This window comes from Momordica charantia, assembly GCF_013281855.1.
Source record: "Momordica charantia cultivar OHB3-1 chromosome 4 unlocalized genomic scaffold, Mcharantia_2.0 BLBB01000004.1, whole genome shotgun sequence".
Lineage (NCBI taxonomy): Eukaryota > Viridiplantae > Streptophyta > Magnoliopsida > Cucurbitales > Cucurbitaceae > Momordica > Momordica charantia.
This window is the reverse complement of record NW_028275162.1, coordinates 20,507,773-20,530,292: the sequence shown is the minus strand read 5'-3', so window position 1 is coordinate 20,530,292 and position 22,520 is coordinate 20,507,773. Positions and strand designations below refer to the sequence as shown.

Below are 22,520 nucleotides of genomic sequence, written 5' to 3'. Positions count from 1 at the left end.
CTAAATTGCTATAAATTTTAAATTACAATGACTAAATTGTTACAAATTTAAAAGTACAATTACTAAATCGTAAGTATAGGGACCAAATATATTTTTAACCTAACATCTTTTATCGAACATAAAATAGATGACATGGGAGGTCATGCTCCAAGAGTCGTCTAATCCTAATTCCTTAGTCATTAGTTTTGTTTATTAGTTATTTATTATTATTAATTTTTTTTAGTACAACATGCGATGGAGGATCGAACTTACAGTCTCTTGGTTGGAGATTTATGTCAATTATCGCTAAGTTGTTCTCGCTTTGGCTTGTTTATTAGTTATTTAGTTGTTCTCGCTTTGGCTTGTTTATTAGTTATTTGGTTGTTGTAAATCGAAAAAAATTAAGTTTAATTACACATTTGTTTAAGAGTCTTCCATGCTAAAATGTGGGTCATACAAATGAAGGGCATGTTTATAAAAATAAGTTTAAGTACTAAGGTTGTGTTTGAGAGTGCAGTTGACGCGGTTACGCAACAAAAATAATTTCCACTTAAAATTCCTAGGTTTAAAACTAATATAAAATGTTTTTGAGAAAAAATAAAAAGCACCTCAAAGTTGTTGGAGTGATTTTGGATCATGAAACACTCTAAAAATACATGGTATAAAATTAAACATCAAAAATGATTTGTTTGGATAGTAGAATGCTAATAAGTAAAGTACTTTGTCAAGAACACCTATTAGTATTATCAATCACACCATAAGTTAGTTATATTTTCTTGTACCTCGACATTCATATACTTCCAAATATTCTATTTTGGTGTTCCAACATTAGTACATAAAATTAAAAACTATGTGATTCAAATTAGAGATTGTCCATGTTCCATTTCCTACCCATATCTCTTTAAAATGCTACAGACCGGATTAAGTCCAATTCCTGATGCATTAAACTGGGCCTGGGCCTGGGCCTGACCCATATATTTTAAAGCCTTTTAGGACTTATGGTTTTGGGCTGAGAAAACACTCTTTATTAAGAAGGGATTAGTACACAACCAAATTGGTTATTTGGAAGGTTACATTTTAAATCTCTTAATTTTTGCTTAATTATTCTTTCCAAAAATAAAAATGATCAAATCCCCAAAATACTACCCAAATCTACAAAATCCTCCATTATTCCAAATTTTCAAAAGCCTTCTTCCCACCTTTCTTCTTCCGTTCGGTCTCATTCCACAAACCCTTCCTTCCACCATTGTTTCTGTCTGCTGAAGCTTCTTCTTCGTCGTCAGAGCATACCGTTCTAGCTTCTCCTTCGTCTCCAGTCGCCCGTCCATTATTTTCATGCGTTTATCACGACGTTTGGTCGTCGACCGTGCATCTTTAGTCGAAGACCGGAAACCCATAACAGACTGTAGCTTCTTCTTCGTCGTCGGCCGCCCATCGACCATTCGAGCCGTCCCCTTATCCCGAACATGCAGATATAATATATATCTATAACTAAGTACCATTTTGGTAGTTATAGGAACTCAATAGTCGGATATATTTTATATTTATCATATAGGTTTATCTTGTAATTGTATTGGATTGCATTTGCTAGGTTAATGTTAATAAGAGCAATTAATAATAATAAAGGTGTCTAAATTGATAGAATAGGTTAATGGTTATATGCGGAATATAATATATATCTACACTATATAAATTTATATGAGATTGAGACTTTAATAGTTAAAGATTATATCCAAATATATTTTATATATATTATTAAATATCAAATTGCAAGGATACAATCCAGTTCTGTTGCTTTTTGTTGCTGTTGAAAACTTTTGATGTTATACCTCATGATATCATTAAATTGTAGGTATATTTTTCAATTATTTTGAATTTGAAATCATGGGTAAATCCACACGTTAATTAATTTAGAAATTGAAATCATGATAATCTTTTTGTAATTAATATAGACATTTCATGTACTAATCTCATTAATATACGAAGGAGTGAATTAAGGGAAAAATTGGTATTATAAAAAAATCCTACCAGCAAAAATCTAAAATGTAAAATTGGAAACATTTGTAAAAATAAGTTTTTAAAACAGTTGTTGGAAGACATTAACTCTATTAAAAAATAAAGGATAATTTAGGTGGGTTGCTAAATTTTGTATTTGATTCTCCCAGTCAATATCTTAAAATTTCAATTTTATCAAATTAAGACCCCAATGAGAAGTGAAATTAATGTTCTAAATGTTAAGGTTCCATTTTTATAAAAACAAAATTTGTAGATAGTTGTGATTATTATTGAGGTTGGATGAAATTATTTTCACGAGTATTGATTTTCCTGTTTTTTTTTTCGCCATATTTGAATATTTTACTGTTTTACTCTTTTCACCTCCTTCATTCTGTGACCAGTCTTGGACATTTCTATGGTTTGATTGAAGTGTTTTGTATAATTTATTGGTTGATTTATGACTAATTTTTTTATTTAATTTTGAGAAGATATTAGCAGTTCATCACTTATTCAAGTTTAAAATTTGATTTAATGAAATTAAAAATTTAGGACTAAAATAAGCTTAATGAATTAAGTGTATAGCGAGTATGAGAGATCAAACATCGATTTCTAGAATGGTAGTGTCTTATCTACTTACTATAAAAGTACAAATATCTTTTTTCATAAAATATAAGTTAAAAAAAATGCTTCCTAAATACTTATATTTTGACTGTGTGGTTGTTAGAGGGTAAAAATAGACTTGTCATGTAGAGAGCTAGAAAAGATTGGTATGTTAAGATCTTTCTTCAGAACCTCGAAGCGACCGACCTGACCAACTTTGAAGCTCAACCAAAAGGTGGCTTGCAAGCTCGGTCAAACTTCACTTGGTCAAAGGTAATACCATATTCTGACTTTAAGGACCTGATACTCCGTCCTTGTGTAACTAATTTTTCAAAAGTACAATTAAATGGTCGAGATGTTGCTATCATTTGACTTCCTATAAATAAGCATCATTCTAATCTCATGTTCACGATTTGAACTTCGACTTGAGACTTCAGATCGGACTCTTATTGACTTAAACATCAGAGTGTTTGTGAAGTGAACCAAGGAACATTCATTGTCATGCCTCAAGGATCCATAATAAGATCAAGAGCCAAGAAGTTTCCACAAGCTTTACTTTCTCATGTTCAACCGTTAGTGAACTCGGCTAGGGATGATCAAGAGAGAGGTAGAGGTTTTCAACTCAATATCTTCCACGTAGAGCTTAAGGGATTTCAAGAAACTCAAGTTTCATTAAATGAACTTAAAGTGCATCTCAAGCTTTATTTAGTACAAGTCAACCACCAAATAATGAAACTACACTTCAAGCTACTTCAAACTACATCAAGTGAAGCTTCATTTACTGTGGGGAGGTTACAAAGACTTTTAAAGCTAACTAAGACTTCAAATCTTGGATTCAAATCTCGGTTTTTTAAGTTACAATTTAGCTAGTTATGGTCATCATAAAACTTTAAAACATTTGATTGAATGAAAGTTGCAATTTTGCTTCAAAAACCTAGAACTTGTTTTTCTTTGCAATTCTCGAGTGTTAGATTTGCATGCTAGGATCATTCAAGTAACTTTAATCTAGCTATCTTGTGGAGTGGTTCGAATTTTAAGTTTATGAACAAGTTTTCTCTACTTTTGATATTGATCATCAAGGTAGTTCGTTCTAGCTAATACAATTTGAATTCTAGGTTTTAGCGCTCTATTTTATAAAGGTTCTAATTCTATTAAGGGTTCTTATAATCAGTTCCACTAGAGATTTTTTTATCAATTTGTTTCATTTGTACATGTCTTTTCGCTCCATAAAACCGGCCAAAAAAAATTCCAATTTTGTCACGGATTTCTTTTTGTTTTATACCATGTTGAAGCCCTTCATTCATAAAAATAAGTTTTTCTTTTTACTTTTTTTTTTAAAATGCATTAGAATCAATTCATCTTATAAAAAGAAAAAAAATCAACTTAAATTTATATCTCCAATCAAAACTTCATGAACGATCTTCACTTCACATATTTATGTATAACAAAAAAACACCAATTCAATATTATCATAACTATTAAACCGAAATATAAAAGTTTTTTTTTTCTTTTTTGGAAAGGACCAAAATACAAAAGTTTAATCACTACCTTCCTTAAAAATACATTTAACAAAATTATTATTAAAAAAACGTTACCATGACAAAATCATTACAAAATTCATGAGTACAGATACCATATCTTATTTTATTTTTCCCAACCTCCAAAATGATATACGTCTCATGTAACAATATGGTTACATAGCACTTATTATTAAGAATTGACAAAAATTTTCGCTTTTGTCCGGCCTTAAATAATGACATCTCTGTCATATTTTGTTAATAATTATTTTATAACCTTGTCTCTCAATAGCTTCTTTTTTTTTTTTAATTAACTGTTTTACTATTTTACTTTTCTTTATTAAATCTTATGTGATTTTATTATAAAATATTATAAAGTTCTATTTAATTAATCCCTTTGAAAAAGATGTTCTATTTAGTTTATCAATTATTTATTTTTACTTTGATATTAATAAATTCATTATTATTAAATCTTATAACAATAAAAGTTAATGATTTTTTATATTAATAATGGTTGTTTCTCATAAAAATTATATTAATATTTTTTAATTGATGTATTTTTACTTTTATTATTCATTATTTGTTGATATTAAATGAGTCGTTAAAATAAAAATAAAATTATCAATAAAATAATAATACTACTAAAATAAAATTTTATTATTCTTTTAATTAAAAAAATTATTATCATATTCTTTAGTTAATGTACTTATAATTAGCTAAAAATAAAAAAGAATTATATTAATAATTATATACTTGATTCCTGTTTTTATTTCAAATAATTTTAATAAATGATATTAATAGACTTTTTATTTAATTTTACAAATTTCAAATAAACAACCTTAAATAAATAATATTTTTATTTTGATTAATGTCCATTCCAATTTTTTATTAAAGCGTTGTAGTGAAGAAAAAGGTCCTCTTTTCTCTGTTCTTTTTTTTTCCGCAAAGGAAATGTCGTCTTTTCGAGCAGTCATTTACGGCACTCTCCTCCACGTGTCATCCATCAATACGTCGGTGCATCACCTTCCCGTAACCTTATCTTTTCTCTACACCCGTGCCTACACCACCATGTAGCAATTCACGTTCTCCCACCTCACGGCCTCATCACGCTTATCCTCTTTTTTTGAAAAAATAAATTGTTAAAAAAATAATTAAGTTGCAAAATTTTGTTTTTCTTTACAATTATACAAGTTCAATTCTATTTTTTAATTCATTAGAAAAACATTATATTTTTTAATTTTTAATTTAAACAATTACCTTCAAAAGCTACCACGCATTGTAATTAAACCCTAACAACAAGGGAATGGTGGTTGAGTTTAATTACAACCAAATGTAAATCGTAAATTTGAATGTAAAATTACAAAAAAATTCTCATAGTTTAGAGGCCTGGCATAAAAGGAAAAAAAAAAAAGTAGTTTTCTGAAAAAAAATATATATATTGTTGTGAAGTATCTGCTAATTTCCTTCCCACTCAAACATATAATACATTATTATATTATTATTAGTTTCAATTTGATGTTTAGTAAATCATTGATCTAGTATTTTTTTTAATTATATACGAATCTATATAATACAAGTAAATGTCCTATTGACACAAAATTTAATTTTATATATGTCATGAACTTTTAAAATTATCGAATAGATCGTATAGCTTAAATAAAAAATTTAGGGATCTATTAGACACTTGTCTAGTGGCCTATTACACAAAATTTAAAATTTAAGAAAATTTTAGACGTTGATTAAAGTGCAAGAAGCTATTACGCACAAGTCTAAAAATTTAGAGATAAAACTTATAATTTAACCAATATTATTTTATTAAATATAAATAGTATGAAGCTTTTCCTATATTTCCATAATAATTCCAACAATCTTTGTTGGTTTTTTTTTTCTTTTTAACTAACCAGAGTGAATTACTATCAGAAAAATTAGGAATCTATTAAACATAAAAATAAAATCTCAAATAATTAAAATAAAACTAAAAGATTTTTTAGACACACTATTAAAATTTCAAAATCTTATTCAACTTAAACATACAAGTTTGAGAATGAATCTTGCTATTTAATCCAATAGCCAACTCTGTTTAAGAAAAAAATAAATAGTCAATTACTATATAATAATATTTAAATGGTGATTGATGAACACTTATCATTCAAATTTTGACAGGTAAGATAGAAGAAAAAAAAAGAGATATTGTTTATACTTCCTTGAAAAAATGAAGGGCTCCCAATTTAAATTTTTAGCAGTTATCAGTGTTTATCAACCAAATATCAATGTTTAACGTTTTGGTTTTTGCATTTTGAATAAAAAAAAACATGAGAAAAACTTAAGTATTTATCGAAGGCTACTATTATCGGAAAAAAGTATCATGTAAAAGATATGAGTGCACAAAGAAAGATGGGAAAAATAAAATAAATAATTATCAATTTTAACGGTAATAAAATAAATAGGAATATAGACACTTGCGGATAATAAACACCTAAATTTTATTGTTAAAAAATAAAAGAAAAGAGGGGATGAAAAATCATTACCCTACCCAAGAAGGCAACAGAGCAGAGATACAGAAAAAGTGGGTTGTTCGAGTCCGACCCGATTGGGAGGTCAAACCCGGTCAAGAATGTCTCGCATTGGGACCCGAAATCATCATCCTACCACGACTCTCCACGTGGCGTCCCCTCTTTGGCGAAACCTCTGGAATCCAATGACGCCTTTTTTTTCTGTTTTCTTTTTCCTGTATAAATCGAAGCACGAACCTTGTGTTCTCTGCATGTGCTTCCCCCTCCCTCTCCTCATCATTTCCAAACTTCACTCCGAAATGGCGCCAACGTCTCTCCGCTACTCTCCGGCCGCCGTCATTTCCCTCCTCTTCCTCCTCCTCTCACCTCCGGCCACCGCCCAGCACGACTACCACGACGCCCTCCGCAAATGCATCCTCTTCTTCGAAGGCCAGCGCTCCGGCAAGCTCCCCCCCGACCAACGCCTCAAATGGCGCCGCGACTCCGCCTTGCACGACGGCGCCACCGTCGGAGTACGCATTCGCGCGCTCTGATGTTCTTACGTTTCTGTTTTTGGAGGGGTTAACGGTTTTTGTGTTTTGTTGCAGAGGGATTTGAGCGGCGGGTACTACGACGCCGGCGACAACATCAAGTTCGGGTTTCCCATGGCGTTCACGACGACGCTTCTGTCGTGGAGCATCATCGACTTCGGGCGGGTGATGGGATCGGAGTTGGGGAATGCGGTGAAGGCGGTGCGGTGGGCGACGGACTACCTTCTGAAGGCGACGGCGGTGCCGGGAGTGGTTTTCGTTCAGGTCGGAGACCCTTACTCCGATCACAACTGCTGGGAGAGGCCCGAGGACATGGATACGCTTCGTACGGTTTATAAAATCGATGGGGCCCACCCTGGCTCTGACGTGGCAGGAGAAACCGCCGCTGCTTTGGCCGCTGCTTCCATTGTCTTCAGATCACGTGACCCCTCTTACTCCCGATTGCTCCTCAATCGAGCCGTTTCGGTACATCGCTTTCACACCCAATCCCTCCCCCCATCTCTCTCTCTCTTTTACCTTTCTACCCCTCTACATTAAAAATATAGATATAGTAGTTAATTAACCGTTGATCTTTTAGTCTTAAGAAATGTTTATTTAGTTTTTTATACAAGTTACCGTACGCAGTAAAAAAAAATTAAACTTTTTTTTCCCATTTTGTTGTAGGTATTCGAGTTTGCTGACAGGCACAGAGGAGCGTACAGCGGGAGTTTGCGGAGGGCGGTGTGTCCATTTTACTGTGACAACAACGGTTACCAGGTAAAGTATGACCGCCCAATGGCGACCGTTTGATTGAAACGAATGGTGGTGATTTAATGTGGAAATGGCGTTTGACCAATTACAGGACGAGTTGCTTTGGGGAGCGGCGTGGTTGCACAAGGCGTCGAGAAGGCGCGAGTACAGAGAATACATTTTCAAGAACGAGGTGGTGCTCAGAGCTGGGGATACCATCAACGAGTTTGGTTGGGATAACAAGCACGCGGGAATTAACGTCCTCATTTCCAAGGTCGATTTTACTCTTTTAACCCTCATCATTCCAACTAATTCCCCCCCTGCACCTGCTAATAATCATCCTATTACTTTTCACTTTTTTATCTTCGCACGTAATCTATGCGATCCTGTCGTTTTGTTCTTTCTCTGTGTCGTCTCCACTCTCACTCCGCTCTGTCGTTCCCTCTTTTCGGTTTGGTTTTTTATGCTGATCACGTGGCTGATCTCGACCGCCACGTGGCTTTCCGGGGTTTGCTCGTTACCATCTTTTTGGGAAAATATAAATCCATATCCATACCCCTTTTAAATTTACACTTAAAATTTTTAACTTTTTTTGTGTAAGGTTTTTTCCCCCTTGAAAATTAAGAATGATTTCATATTATTAGCAAGCTGATTTTAGGGGTTAGATAGGAGAAGTTTTCTTTACTTATCGGGTCCAAATAATTTATTTGACCTTTATTCAATAACAATTTAGATAATTTTTTATCTATACAAATTTGACATGTCATGATATTTTGATATGACATCCATAAACTTTGGAGGAGATCCTTAGTTTGGTAGGATGGGTGGTTAAAGACTCTCTCATTTGATTCTACATTCCTTCGTTACTAAGATTAGAAGTGACAGGGATGGGCTCAATTAACTTTTGCTCATATATATATATATTGAAAGATGATTGATATGTTAGAATAGGGAGAATGAGGAGGGATGCATGTGATTGGAAGAAGGGATGTAGTTGTCTGTTTGGAGGAAAAGGAATGTTAGTTGGCAATGAATAGCACTTTGGATGCAATCAAATAAGGAATAATTTCACATACATGGAAAAGAAAAACAAATAATTTGGGACTTTTATTATTGGATAAAGTTTTTTATTCTTTTTTCTTTATATTTTAATAATTGCATCTGCTGATGATAATGATAAGGGCATGGAATTTAAGGCTTTGAAATGTGGGGAACCATTTTATCCTCTGCCCCATCCCCATTGGGGATACCCTCTTCAAAAGTCAGAAAGTTGGGTGTGAAAGGTCATCAATGCCACTGCTTCCAAGTGTCTGAATCTTCAGTCTGTAGGGATGGGCAAGAGTGTCTTTTCGCTGCCTCATGTGGGGCCCCCAGATCAGTGGGTTACTGGTGGATTCATGTGCCTAAAGTCTGTGAAGTTATAGTTCCTTCACATGTGGTTCCCTTCCATTATTTCTCTTCCCTTACCCAAACTCACTTTTCTTCTGTTTGATTGCGACCTATAAATAATTTTTGTTCTTCTTTTTTACCTATTAAAAATAAATGATTATCAAATGAGATCTGAAATTTCGAAAAATGACAGGAAGTGTTGATGGGTAGAGCGGAATATTTCTCGTCTTTTAGGCAAAATGCCGATGAGTTCATTTGCTCTGTTCTTCCTGGAATTTCTCATCCTCAAGTTCAATATTCTCCTGGTACATTGAAACCTTCTTTCTCTTTTGCTGGTTTTTATTTATTTATTTGTTTATTTATTAATTTTGGTTTTTGGATTGGATTGAAAAGGTGGCTTGATATTCAAGGCCGGAGGAAGTAACATGCAGCATGTTACCTCCCTGTCTTTCCTACTCCTGGCTTATTCCAATTACCTTAGCCACGCCAATAGGAATGTGCCATGTGGAGCTTTCTCAGCATCCCCCACCATGCTTCGACAACTCGCCAAACACCAGGTTCTTCTAATTTCTAGTACTACAGTAATACAATAGTACTTTGCTAGTACCAGACCAACGATCACTCTCTGTCATTATATTGAAATTGAAAATATTAGAGTAATTTTGTTAAAATCCATAATCGTAGTAGTTTTTACCGAGTCATTGATCATGTATTATTATAAGTATGTTTTACAAGTTACATAATCATGTTTATTAAACATTATTAACCCTCCAGAACTATCATTCTTTTATTACTTTTTAAACTACCGAATTTTTGTATTTTGAAATATATATAGATACACCCATCTCAATCACACAGACGAGACATCTCGGTATGGGGTTAGATAATTAATTTTCTAACCCATAAATTTATTTATTAAGTAATAACTTTTCGCAATTAATTATTATCATGTCCAAATTCTCTGGCCATAAAACTTGTGGGGACCAAAATCTAGGTCCGATAATAGAAAAAAAGAAATCAACGGCTAGAGTTTGTCTCGTCTGAGGTTTAGCTGTTTCGTTTGTCTGTGTTTCTATACGTTAGATGCTTACAAATTTAACGGCTATGATTTCGTAGGCCCCACAGTTTTTCCTCGCAGTACTTTTGACCAATTGGGAACATAAAAGTTACCTTTTCCAATTTCTGATTTCTTGATTATTTTTTGGAATTTCTTTTTTGGTGTGGGTCCCACCAGGTGGATTACATTCTGGGCGATAATCCGCTGCGGATGTCGTACATGGTTGGATACGGTGCACGCTACCCGCTGAGGATCCATCATCGGGCCAGTTCGCTTCCGTCGGTTCAGGCCCACCCGGCCCGGATCGGGTGCAAGGCGGGTTCCAGGTATTTCCTGAGCCCGAACCCGAACCCGAACCTGTTGGTCGGAGCGGTGGTAGGTGGGCCCAACGTGTCGGATGCGTTTCCGGATTCGAGGCCGTTTTTTCAAGAGTCCGAGCCCACGACCTATATCAACGCGCCTTTGGTGGGCCTACTCGCGTACTTTTCGGCCCATCGTTGAGTTTGGGGATCCCTCGGGGAAAAGTAAAAGAAGGGAGGGAGAAAAAGGGAAAAAAGAAAAAGGAGAGAAGAAAAACGTTGTACGGGGGATTGTAGTGGTGCGCAAAGGTCACCCTGCCGTTGTTATTTTCAAAAGATTCCAAATGTTTCGTAATCAAGCGAGAAAAAAGAAACGCTTTCATTATTATAATATTTATTTATTTGTAGTTAAATTATAATTCTACCCTATAATTTGAATTTAATTATTATGCCTTCTCTTTTGATTATAACTTATCGAATGTTCTTTGTTTTTCATGGGCAAGGAAATTATTCTGTATTGAAGTGCACTAAAAAATGGCTTATTGAAATTTAATGGATATTTATATATTACAGTCTCGCAACTCTAACCAAAGTTTTAAATGTCGATGTGAAAATATCGAAGTTTCAATTTCATAAAAATATTGATGAAAATATTGATAAAACATCAACGTCGAGGTATATTTCTATAAAATTTAGAGAAATTAAAAAATCGCAAAAAATATTTAAATTAATAAATAAATATTATTTTATTTATAAATAAATTTAAAGTTATTAATATTAGGAAAAAACTTCCCTCCTTAACCAAGAGCATTGTGCTCCTTTATATTAAAATATCTCAAAATCTCTTTGAATTCTTCTTTTAGATTGTTTGGACGATCTTCCCAACCAAATCTAAAAAAAGAATTAAAAGAGATTTGAGGAGATTTTGAAGAAATTATAAGTTTTAAAATAATAATTAAAAAAACCAATAATTATCTTCTTTTTACCGGGTCACATGAAGATAAGAAGCACAATACTTCTCACCGTTAGAGAGGGAAGTTTTTTTTCTTAATATTAGGTATATATCAGTGACATTTTGTTGATGTTTTTATATTTTGTCGATCTTTTTGTAATATGATGGAAGTGTCGACTTATCCATCGAATTCATAGATATATGAAAATGTCGATGAACATACCGACATGTCGAATGATGTTTAATACTATGACTCTGACACCTTTTAAGTTATTAAAATGAAATGCTAAACTATAGAGTTTGTTTGTTTTCTTTCTTTCTTCTTCTTTTCTTTTCTTTTTTTTTTGATAAATATAAAGTTTTGCTTTTTTGAATATTTATAAATAACTTGGTACTTCTATGGTAGATCTATATGTTAAAATTTACCCAAAATTTGATCTTTGTAGTTTGAATTTGGTTTATATAATTTTCTTAAACAAAATTAATTTGATATTTGTGATATGAATATAGTTTCAATTTTCGTGCTCCATAAACCAAGTCTATTATATCCTAATTCTCACCATGCTTAAATGCACCACACCCAGGTGTATTCTCTATTCTTGCATGTTCCAGCGAATCTCATTAATCAATAGGAATTGTGTCATTCGATCATATTGCAATGACAAAAAAATATAATTTAACTAGTATTTATAGATATGAATATAAGTAGAAATCAAAAAATTAGATTAATATCAAGTCGATACTACAAACTATAAAAGTAAAATTAGTAAGTTGTGGATTGAATTTAATTTTCATCCATTTTGTTAGCTTCAATCAATTTTCAACTTTTTCTTTTTTTCTTTCAATCAAATAGGTGAGTTCAACATCGCCAATAATAGAAATAAATGCTTACACTATACGTAAAGAATTGGAGCAACCAAACGTGGTCCAAGAGATTGGTTTGTAACTTGTAAGACCAATAAAAAAGTGTGTTTGTGGAAGAGACTGTCCCATCTTTGCTTTTTTTCCCATATTTTTCCCGCAATTGCCGTTTGGTTGACCAACAGGCTTGGAGCCACGCTGTCTCCACTTTGACCAGCACGCAACCTTTGCTTTAAAATCCAAAACCAACCAAAAAAATTAAAGTTTTTCCCCCAACTTTTTTGCAAGTGAAATTGAATACTCGAGTTTCGACCATATACTCTCATTATTTTTCTTACTAATCACTTTCAATGTAACAAATCGTTTAACCTTCATGTAACTCAATCGATGGATCGTTCTCGAATGAGATATTCTTGTTTGGTCGAATCTAACTCATCATCATGTGACTTAGACGTTTAAAAAGTTTTATAATCATGAATTCAAGTCAATCCTTACTTCAATTATTTTTTGAAGTCAAATGTTCACATCTCTATTCTCACATTTGCTGTACTAAAAAGGAAAAAAAAAAGACGACACCTCAAATTAGATAGTTGGCATGCTTCATGTTTAAAGTAGGTAGTTATCGACTTTAGTGCAGAGATTGACGTGACATATGTTTTGCCTTAGCCAACCATTATAGGTCTCACATGCGTGTGGATTTGGCTTAGATTGGAAAAAGTTGCTAAGTTTTTTTTCTCCTCTAAATATTCATTTTCTCTATTATGTAGACACTCACTTTCAAGATATATTGAATTACCACACTTAAAAGCAATATTAATCATTGAAATGTATTCTACTTTACAAAATATTGCCTTGGTTTATATATTATTTCTTATTAATGACTAAAATTTTAATTTAATAACAATGGATCTCATAATTTATATGCAATTCACATGTTATGTAACATTACGTGAACTTGTGTTCAATTAGATCACATAAATTTAGTTTTATATCAAAATATAAAATATATAAATAATTTTTTTGTTAAATAAAACCTCACCATAATTCAATCACATTTATAAGAATAAGCGTTTATGAAAATGTGAAGGCCAAAACATTAAAAAGTAGAATAAGTGTTTATGAAAATGCGAAGTCCAAGCCATTAAAAAGTTTTAAAATAAAAATAAGGCTATATAATATATAAAATGTCTTCAATGTATATTATAGTACCGTGGCAGTTACAAATATGATAAAAAAAATTTAAAGAAGTAACAAATTTAGTATCTACATTTTAAATTTGCAAATATAGCAAATTTTTTAGAAAAAATGGAGGTCCAATAATAAAATGTCAAATTTACCCTCGTAGCATTGATATACTATTGATATGGCACTGATATATATATATATATATAGCATTGATATACTATTGATATGGCACTGATATATATATATATATATATATATATATATATATATATACATACATACATACATACATACATACTTGATATACATCTAATTTACTACTGATATACAACTGATATATCATTAATATAACTATGATATCTACTAATATAACTTCTTATATCATTATATTATTTACTATTTATTGATTTACCATTAATATATGTGTAATATATTATTGATATGCCTTTGATATACCACTGATATAATACTGATATAAAATTGATTTACTTATGATATATTTATGATATCTACCAATATAAATTTTAATATGGTTTGCCACTGATGTACATATGATATAACTATGATTTCTACTGATATAGATTCTTATATGGTTATATAATTTACCATTGATTTACCATGTTGATATAACACTTATATATCTGTGATATATACTTGATATGTCTTTAACTTACCACTAATATAACTTCTCATATGATTATATGATTTACCACTAATATAACTTTGATGCATCTATGATATATACTTAATATGTCTCTAATTTACCATTGATATAACCATGATATCTATTGATATCTAACATTGATGCATCTGTACTGATATCTACTGATGTATATCAGATATTAGTTACAAATATATTTAATATTGTCACTGATATACATCAAATGTACATCAGAGATACATCAGATATATATCATATAAGATATACATAGGTATATTATTACAAATATATTGAGTATATCATAAATTAGAGATACATCAGATGTATATTAGATGTATAATATGTACATCTGGTGTATATCAGAGATTCATCGGATGTACATCAAACGTAGTTCGGAAGTATACCAGAAATACATCAGACGTATATCAGATATACATCTATCGGACGTATATCAGATATACATCCATCTGGCGTATATCAAATATACATTAGGTGTATATCAGATATCATAAGGGTAAAATTGGAATAATAAAAATTTCGAAAATAAAAATTCAAATATTTTACCATATTTACAAAATACAAAGGTGGTTGATATTTTTGTAAATAGGTATAAAAGTTTAGCTATCCAATACAATTTCTGTATAGTATTCAAGTTCAGAATTTGATTGTAATATTCCCTCTTTGTGCATTTTGCAATATTTAATAGCTTAATTAAGAAGTTGATGGATGAGATTGTCATATAGTTCAAGAGTTTAGGTTTTTCAATTTCCCTTTGAGAGTTCATTGATAATTTAAACTTCAAAAAAAAAAAAAATAAATTAATGAATAAAGAAAGAAAGTTGGGTTTTGGTCGGTATCAAAGCACAAATGACCAATCAGAAACTGCGAATTTGGTTGGACTTTGTCTTTGACCGATGCTGTGGTTCAAAGACAGAATCCCACGAAATAAAGTTCAAATTTTTCATTTTGTCTCGCAATTCCAACGCCCCTCCATAGCCCCTTGTCTTCCTCTCTAGCGCCAGTGTTTCTCTTTTTCTTCCCCTTCCCCCTTGTCTGCTTTCTTCTTCTCCCAGACATTTCGTCAAACAAGTTACGGGCTTGGCGTTTTCATTCTTCTGATTCTGCGTTTCCGAAGAAGAAGAAGAAGAAGAAGAAGGCGAGATTCTTGCGAAAGATTCTTTTCCCCCTATTTAATGAGATTATAGTTTGGGTGGGTCATGGAGGGAGCGGAGATGGAGCTTGAGCGGCGGAGCAAGTTTCTTAACGGCCTCATTCAAAAGAAGAAGGCGGTGGAGCAGCAAGAGGAGCGCGATCGTCTCAACATTCGTGTTAGAGCCTCCGATATGCCGTTTCCTCTGCAGAATCGCGCTTTCAGCTGCGCTCGTGAATTGCTTGACTCGATGCCCGGCAAACTCGATAGCAAACGCTTCGCTCTCGCCCTTAAAAAGGTAAAATAAAAAGTTTCTGGTTCTGAAATGCGTTTTCATGGTTGCGATTTTCTTCTCTGGTTTGATAAGTGCAGCTTCGTTGTCTAGTTTTCTTTTCGGATTTTGGGCTAGAGAAAGTTCTCGGGGACTGGTTTGACTGGAGTGTCCGGCATGTGTTTGATAAAATGCCTCTTTGGTACAAACATGGCATTTTGAGTCTGAGATTTCTGGGATCTCCCCAAATTTGGTTAGAAAGTTAATGGGGTTATTTGTTCATTCACTGCACTTGTTTCTGTTTTAGGTTACTCTGCAGTTGAAGGAGTCTCTGAATTTAATTCACTGGCTCTCCTCTGTATCCTCTGTATGTGTTGCCTGATTTGAGCACTTCGAAACTTTGGGATTAGCTTCTCAATTCTAATTGTGGGTAGCAAATTAAATGTTCTTTAATGCTATAGAGTCTCTCTAGGCTTGTCCTTCTGTATAGACCGAGAGAGAGGAAGAGAGGATGGGATGCCATGGAAGATGTGGACGTGGGCAATTCCAGTAGGAGTTTGCTGCCCACCATTAATTCAATTCCATCCAAGCTATTTAACTTGTGGTAGCTGATGGGCATCCTCTACTGACACTTGCCAGCTACCTTATGTCGTCTGACTGTTCTCTGGTTCTCCAGAAAACTTGTCTGAACAAGGAGATTCTGGTCATTGTCAAAGGCTAGATATTATATTTGAACAATATATTTAAGAGGAGGCTATTTTATTCTTCTTTTATCTGACTAATTTTCCCCCTGAATTTGCCAATTTTTTGCTTGTTATGTAGTTATGTGTATACGACACGTGTTTTAGTCCTCCGAAATATCAGCTTTATCTATATCGGTTCCAATTCTTTCTGGCCTCCCTTTTCTGTCCTATTTCTTCAGCTAAAAAACTTCAAGACTGTTTTTGAAAAATTGTCTTGTGAACATTTTTCTGTATTTTGTTTCGTAATTGTTTTCAATAATAGTCTTGTGCACATTGAAATTACTGCATGTAAATTTATAATTTCATAAGGAATAACAACTGCAAAGACTGTTTTGAGCACAATTTCTTAACAATTTCAAAATTTTCAACATTGACCCTATGAAATGGAGGATTTGTGGGGGGCGGGATTTGCTTTCTTTGACCATTTTTTTAGACATTTTTTTGGGTTGAAAAGTAATGATGGTCAAAGAGTATATTTTAAATCTGTGAAATATCAAAAGCTTTCATACCATTTTTTTTGCAAAACAACCCCACATGAAAACATAATCATTAAAATGGCTTGGGCAGAGCATTCATGACAACAAAATAATTCTTTACAAGTATGAAACCATCAAGCTTCATGTTCTTGTGATTGGGACAAAGTCCACTGTTTGTTCAAGTTGGGACCCTTTTCCTTTGAGCTAAGCCTCCATTCTTGATTAGAGAATACTTGAAAGTGTTCGTTCAATATCTTAAAAGTGCTTGTTTCTTTAAGTACGCTTTTCAAATTATTCGAGCTGAACAAAATAAACATGTTGACAAATTCAGTGAATAAAGTAAAGGACTAGAGGAAATAGATTCAAACCATAGTGTTCACCTACTTATGATTTAATATACTATGAGTTTCTTTGGTCAACCAAAGTAGTAAGGTTAGGCGGTTGTTCCGTAAGGATGTGTGCAAGTTCCAAACACTTATGGATAACAAAATTTTCAAAATTTCAGCTTTATGAGTTTATACACAATTTCCAGTAGCTTCTTAGTTTACCTCACTTTTGTTAACGTTAAATGCTATATGATCAAGCATTTCTGCGTCAGATTAGTAGATATACATATGTTTAACTCCCATAAAAAAGAATCAGGATAAAGCTTAATGCTAATGAGGTTGTACTGAATTTTCAGGAATTTGATTCCTCCTATGGTCCTGCTTGGCATTGCATTGTGGGAACTAGCTTCGGTTCCTATGTAACGCATTCTCTGGGTGGCTTCTTATATTTTTCAATAGACAAAGTTTACATCCTTCTCTTCAAGACAGCGGTCGAGCCCCTATCTCGTGGAACATCGTTAAAAGATTGAATTTCTCAATTCGAAACTCGAAGAACAGGCATCGATATGATCGTATGATTGGAAAATCTGCTAAAGTCATGAGCAAGAACAACCAGGTTCAGTCATAACATTACTCTTGTTGGTTGTATCATTGACTTAACCTTGTTTAAGAAACAGAGTGTGCAGGCTTTGCTGTGATGTGAGTTGTGCATTATTCTAGTTGCTGATTATGAAATTTTGATGTGTGCAGTTCAACAGCAATGATTTATGATGTTGTAAGACTTCATTTTTTTATGCTTTGATTTGGTTGGTTTTGAGGTAGTAAATAAAAAAGCTTTCTACTTTTTTAGTTTCATCACAATTTAGCCCATGAAAGAATTAGAATTATGTCAACTATCTAAATTTTCAATGGAACTAAATAGATATAATGCTCCAATTAAAACGATTAAATTTGCAATTTAACCTAAATAAATTTAAGGAAAAAAAAATAAAAATATATTTTGCTTGCTCAATCAATTTTAATTTTATCACATTAAACACTAAATTTTAGTAAATGGTGTGACTAGTGTATCTTTAAAATTATATTAGAAAACTATTGACAAATCAAGAAGCAATAAATGCAATCAACTAATCTTCAAGATCAAGTCATAGAAGGTTAGGTTGAAACATGTCGAAAGTTGAGCTCAAAACCATTCAAATTGACTAGGAGAAACAATTATCACATAAATTATATTGTCCAACGAGAAGTGTGACACACATCATGAATGAAATAAAAAAGTAAAGAAGTGAACTAAACCATAGTGAGAGCATAACTTAAGCTTAATTAGTTTAGACATTATACTGCAATTTCGACCAAAGGTTAAGAAAATTAAATTCCCATCTCGACGTATGGTTGAACTCATAAGGGAAAAAAATTAAGCTACTCATTTAAGTTGAGGATAATAAAATCATACATTTATAAGGTTGAAGTTTTTCCACATCCATACAATTCGTTTGAGTTTAAAAATAAAATTTGAATTAAAAAAAAAATTAGGAATCAACTTTGTTTTATTATAAGTAGAGTCGTGTATTGAAAAAAATACAATTTCAACACTACTCACTACTTTTCAAAATTAAATTACAATTTTACTCTCTAAACTTGTTGCCTACAAAAAAAATTATGTATTATTATTATTTTTTTTTGTATTTTATTTCCAGGTGCAACTTGTTATCTAAAAAATAAATTAAAAATTTAAAAGAACACGTGTCAGTGTAAAATTTCACACGAAACTGCTCTCTCAACTCTCAACACTGAATTTGGTTGCTGAAGATTTCAGATAACCACAATCATCATCGCCCTTCAATTTTTGTCGTTTCTTCGAAGCTAAGGAATTAGGATTTCAGAAACAGTATTTCCCACGCAGCGCCGTCAGACGAGGCAAATCCGAACAACTCACCGACATGTCCAGTAACCAGGAGACCCCGAATCCGGCAGCCGCCGGTGTTCCAATCGACGCAGGGCCACCGCACCAGGCCTTCTTTCTTGTATTGAGTTATCTTCCTCTTCTCGAGCTTCTTTCCATGAGCGCGGTCTGCGTTTCGCTCAGAGACGCTGTGGAACGCGACTTGTTGCCCTGGCCCCACATCCTCGTCGATGGACGCTTGAGCTCCCGCCTCTCCGATAAGATTCTGAAGAGAATCGTCCGGAAGGCCGATGGTCGCCTTAGAACTCTGGCTTTGATCAAATGTTTTAAGATTTCAGATTCCGGACTTCACAAAGTCGTTGCGAGGAATCCTCTTCTCTGCAAGGTGTATCCACATCCTCGCGTAAATGCATTTGTTGATTTGATTGGTTCATCTTCTCAATAACTTGTCCATTTTTGTTCGTGATAATGCGCAGCTTTTAGAATTACCTGTAGAGAAGGTTAATTTAGTTTAGGTTTACTGTCCACATGAAATCATTGTTCAATAGGAAGAATGATCGAATTGCTTTTCTTAGAAAACAGTTTTTACATAGAAACCAACTTCTTGCTTTTCAGCCGTTTTCAATTTGAAAAACTGTTTAGAAAGATTACTTTTGTTACCTTAAAAAGGTAAGGTAGGGTTAATTGAGAAAGAATAAGTTCAAATCCGATGACCACCTACCTTAGTAATTGGTATTCCTATGTGTTTTCCGACGTCAAATGTTCTAAAATCGAGCGGTTGTCCGTGAGATTAGTCGATATGCGTGCAAGCTAGTCCGGACAAGGATGGATATCAAAAAAAATTAAAACAGTTAATTTAGAAATCATCAAAAGGAAATACACGAAAATTGTGAAATGTGCTGTTTTCCGCTATTCTTGCAGGAAATTTATTTGAAAATTATCATCACGTTAAACAAATTTTCTGCATCAAAACAACTACCCCTTTTTTGAACTTTTAAAAACAGAACATGCTCAACTTTTTCCCTTCTTGATCTTGATTCAGCTTTATGTACCTGGATGCACAAGGTTGACCCCTGAGGGAGTGGTCAGGGCAGTGAAGACACTGTCTCAACATTCCCACAACTTGAAGAGCATAATGATCGGAGGCATTTACAACATAGAGAATGAACACCTGGAAGTCCTCCAATACCATCTTCACATAAACCGATCGCAGCAGCAGCAACAACAGCGTCTCCTATGCCATGAGTATATTGACCGATCGAAGTTGTTGAGTGATGAATACCAGCCGATGATTGATGTACAAATCTGCCCAAAGTGCAATGAGATTTTGAGAGTTTACGACTGCTCAAGGGAGAGCTGCAAGATAAAGCAAGAGGATAAGTTGCAGGCAGACTGCCGGGCCTGTACTGGTTGCATTAAGAGGTGTGAAGAATGTGGCGGATGCGTCGACGAAGCCGATTACGAAGTAGAAGAGGCTGTTTGTGCATGTTCATTGTGTACAAGTTGCTGGCTCCGACTTCCCAAATGCAACCATTGTAATAAGCCATATTGCCTGCGACGCAACCGTTGTGATGAGCCATATTGCATGCTACACAGTCCTTTGGTACGTAACTCTGCTCCTGGTTTTGTTTGTGAAGTTTGTCTTGAAATGTAATATGGTCGAGTTGCCATCTGAACTTAGATTGAAACAAGATAAGCCCCTTTTTTTGCATCTTTTTGTATCTTGTAAGAGAGAGTTTTAAGGTAGAGCTGCCACAGAATGCTTTGATCAGTGTAAATGTACATCTTGAGTTTTCAAGTTCTGCCTCTTGAATTCTTGAGCAACACAGTAGTCTGATGGTAAATTTGATTGTCCCAAGTTGTGTGAACTTCTCTTCACAAACTTGACCAAGATGTTCTACATCCTCTCAACATCAAATTAACAAGGACTAGTTTTAGAGGTGAGTTTATTTTTGTTGTGATTAGTAAACCTTCAACTTGGTTAAGAAAATTTGCTTAGGCCCCAACTTCTAACCTCCCGAATAAAATTCGACTTGGGAATCAAATGTTGTATATTGGATGTTTAACGTGACATCTGAACGGCAGTAGCAGCCTAAACTTGACGACTCTTAGCAGACCAGCATTGCGCACCTACAAGCAGCAGCATGTTGATCGTCGTTGTGATTCTGCAGCAATTTCCATCAATTTGCAGTGGCGCGAAGCTACTGTGCGCTGGATTATGATTGAATGCCTCTAAGTCAAAATCCGGGTTAGAAACGACACATGCATCCATCGCTCGATTGCCGACCAGCAGTAAGGGCCTCACGGCCTCCAAAGGCACGTGTCATTGGTGAATGCAAATGAGTTGATAAGTTTTTACGGATCACTCTGTATTAAAATACTTGTTTACTAAAAAAGAAGCTAAGCATAGGTTGATTAGATAGATACTATTGCTAACAAGAATTTGATTTAGAGATAAAAGATAGAAAAGGAACAGAAAATAATTTTAATAAACCCCATATTTATGTAACACGAGGTTGGTACGTTTGAATTTGTACTGCCTATGTTTAAACCAAATTGTGCGAGGAATGAGTTTCAAAAACTTTGACTCAAATGTTGTTTGTGTTTGGTTTATGTCTTACGAGTGCGATTTGTACAAAATACTTAAAACTTAGATTTACATATTTTGAGTTTATGGAAACTGAGTTCAGTAATATTTCAATTGAGAATAAGTATTCCAAGTGTTGTAAAAAATGGTCTCGAGACAATTGATCACAAATACTAGCACACCCACGAGAATGATAAGGTTGGTAGTTTGTGTTGGAAAAATTTACTTATCAAGAAACTTTTTTCCCTTCCAAAGTTTTTCGAGTAGAAACTAAGTCAACTACAATAATAAATAGAATAAAGGAAAAGATACGAGATACCAGTTCACCTAATTACGGACTACGTCAGTTGACGCTGCTCTACAACTTCGAGATCTGGAGCAGCTACCACTGCCTCTCAATATTTGTGCAACAACACAAAATGGCCACCACCTTGTTGTGCATCAACACACGACCTAGCCTAAAAACATAGTAATATATATACTGATGGCAGGCCAAACTCGGAGAGGAATAAAAATAGCTTATTGGGCTATTTGGTTTTTCCGCTCATTAACAACATTTAGTTTTGTCTCCACAAAATTCCAACGGTTTGGTAACGTACCAAAGACAAACGTAGCTGGTAGAAAACTGATGCCAACAATAATAGAGAAGATAAGGAGGGTAGGCCATTTATTTGTTGGGGATTTTAGATTTTCGGTTCGTTTCGTTCTCTTTTCTTATTTTTTCATCTCCAATTTTATTTAAAATTCTAAGTATTTAATAATTTTTTTATGTTTTTTTATCTTTTAGAAACACCCTT

General features: G+C 33.5%; 3 protein-coding genes across 3 annotated transcripts; all 3 read left to right on the top strand.

Moving 5' to 3' along the window:
• The first annotated feature begins 6,844 nt into the window (after positions 1-6,844).
• LOC111015676 (endoglucanase 8) lies at positions 6,845-11,078 on the top strand. Its single transcript, XM_022290773.2, has 7 exons — positions 6,845-7,116; positions 7,192-7,599; positions 7,798-7,890; positions 7,976-8,137; positions 9,446-9,557; positions 9,646-9,809; positions 10,487-11,078. Exons 1-7 carry the CDS (start codon positions 6,856-6,858, stop codon positions 10,808-10,810), a joined length of 1,524 nt encoding a protein of 507 aa, XP_022146465.2. The 5' UTR covers positions 6,845-6,855; the 3' UTR covers positions 10,811-11,078.
• Positions 11,079-15,188: 4,110 nt separating this feature from the next.
• Positions 15,189-18,088, top strand: LOC111015562 (Dynein light chain type 1 family protein). The gene is made up of 2 exons (XM_022290633.2): positions 15,189-15,715; positions 17,590-18,088. Exons 1-2 carry the CDS (start codon positions 15,485-15,487, stop codon positions 17,761-17,763), a joined length of 405 nt encoding a protein of 134 aa, XP_022146325.1. The 5' UTR covers positions 15,189-15,484; the 3' UTR covers positions 17,764-18,088.
• A 921-nt stretch (positions 18,089-19,009) lies between these two features.
• Positions 19,010-20,960, top strand: MEE11 (RNI-like superfamily protein). Its single transcript, XM_022290629.2, has 2 exons — positions 19,010-19,521; positions 20,179-20,960. Exons 1-2 carry the CDS (start codon positions 19,174-19,176, stop codon positions 20,788-20,790), a joined length of 960 nt encoding a protein of 319 aa, XP_022146321.1. The 5' UTR covers positions 19,010-19,173; the 3' UTR covers positions 20,791-20,960.
• The last annotated feature ends 1,560 nt before the right edge of the window (positions 20,961-22,520 follow it).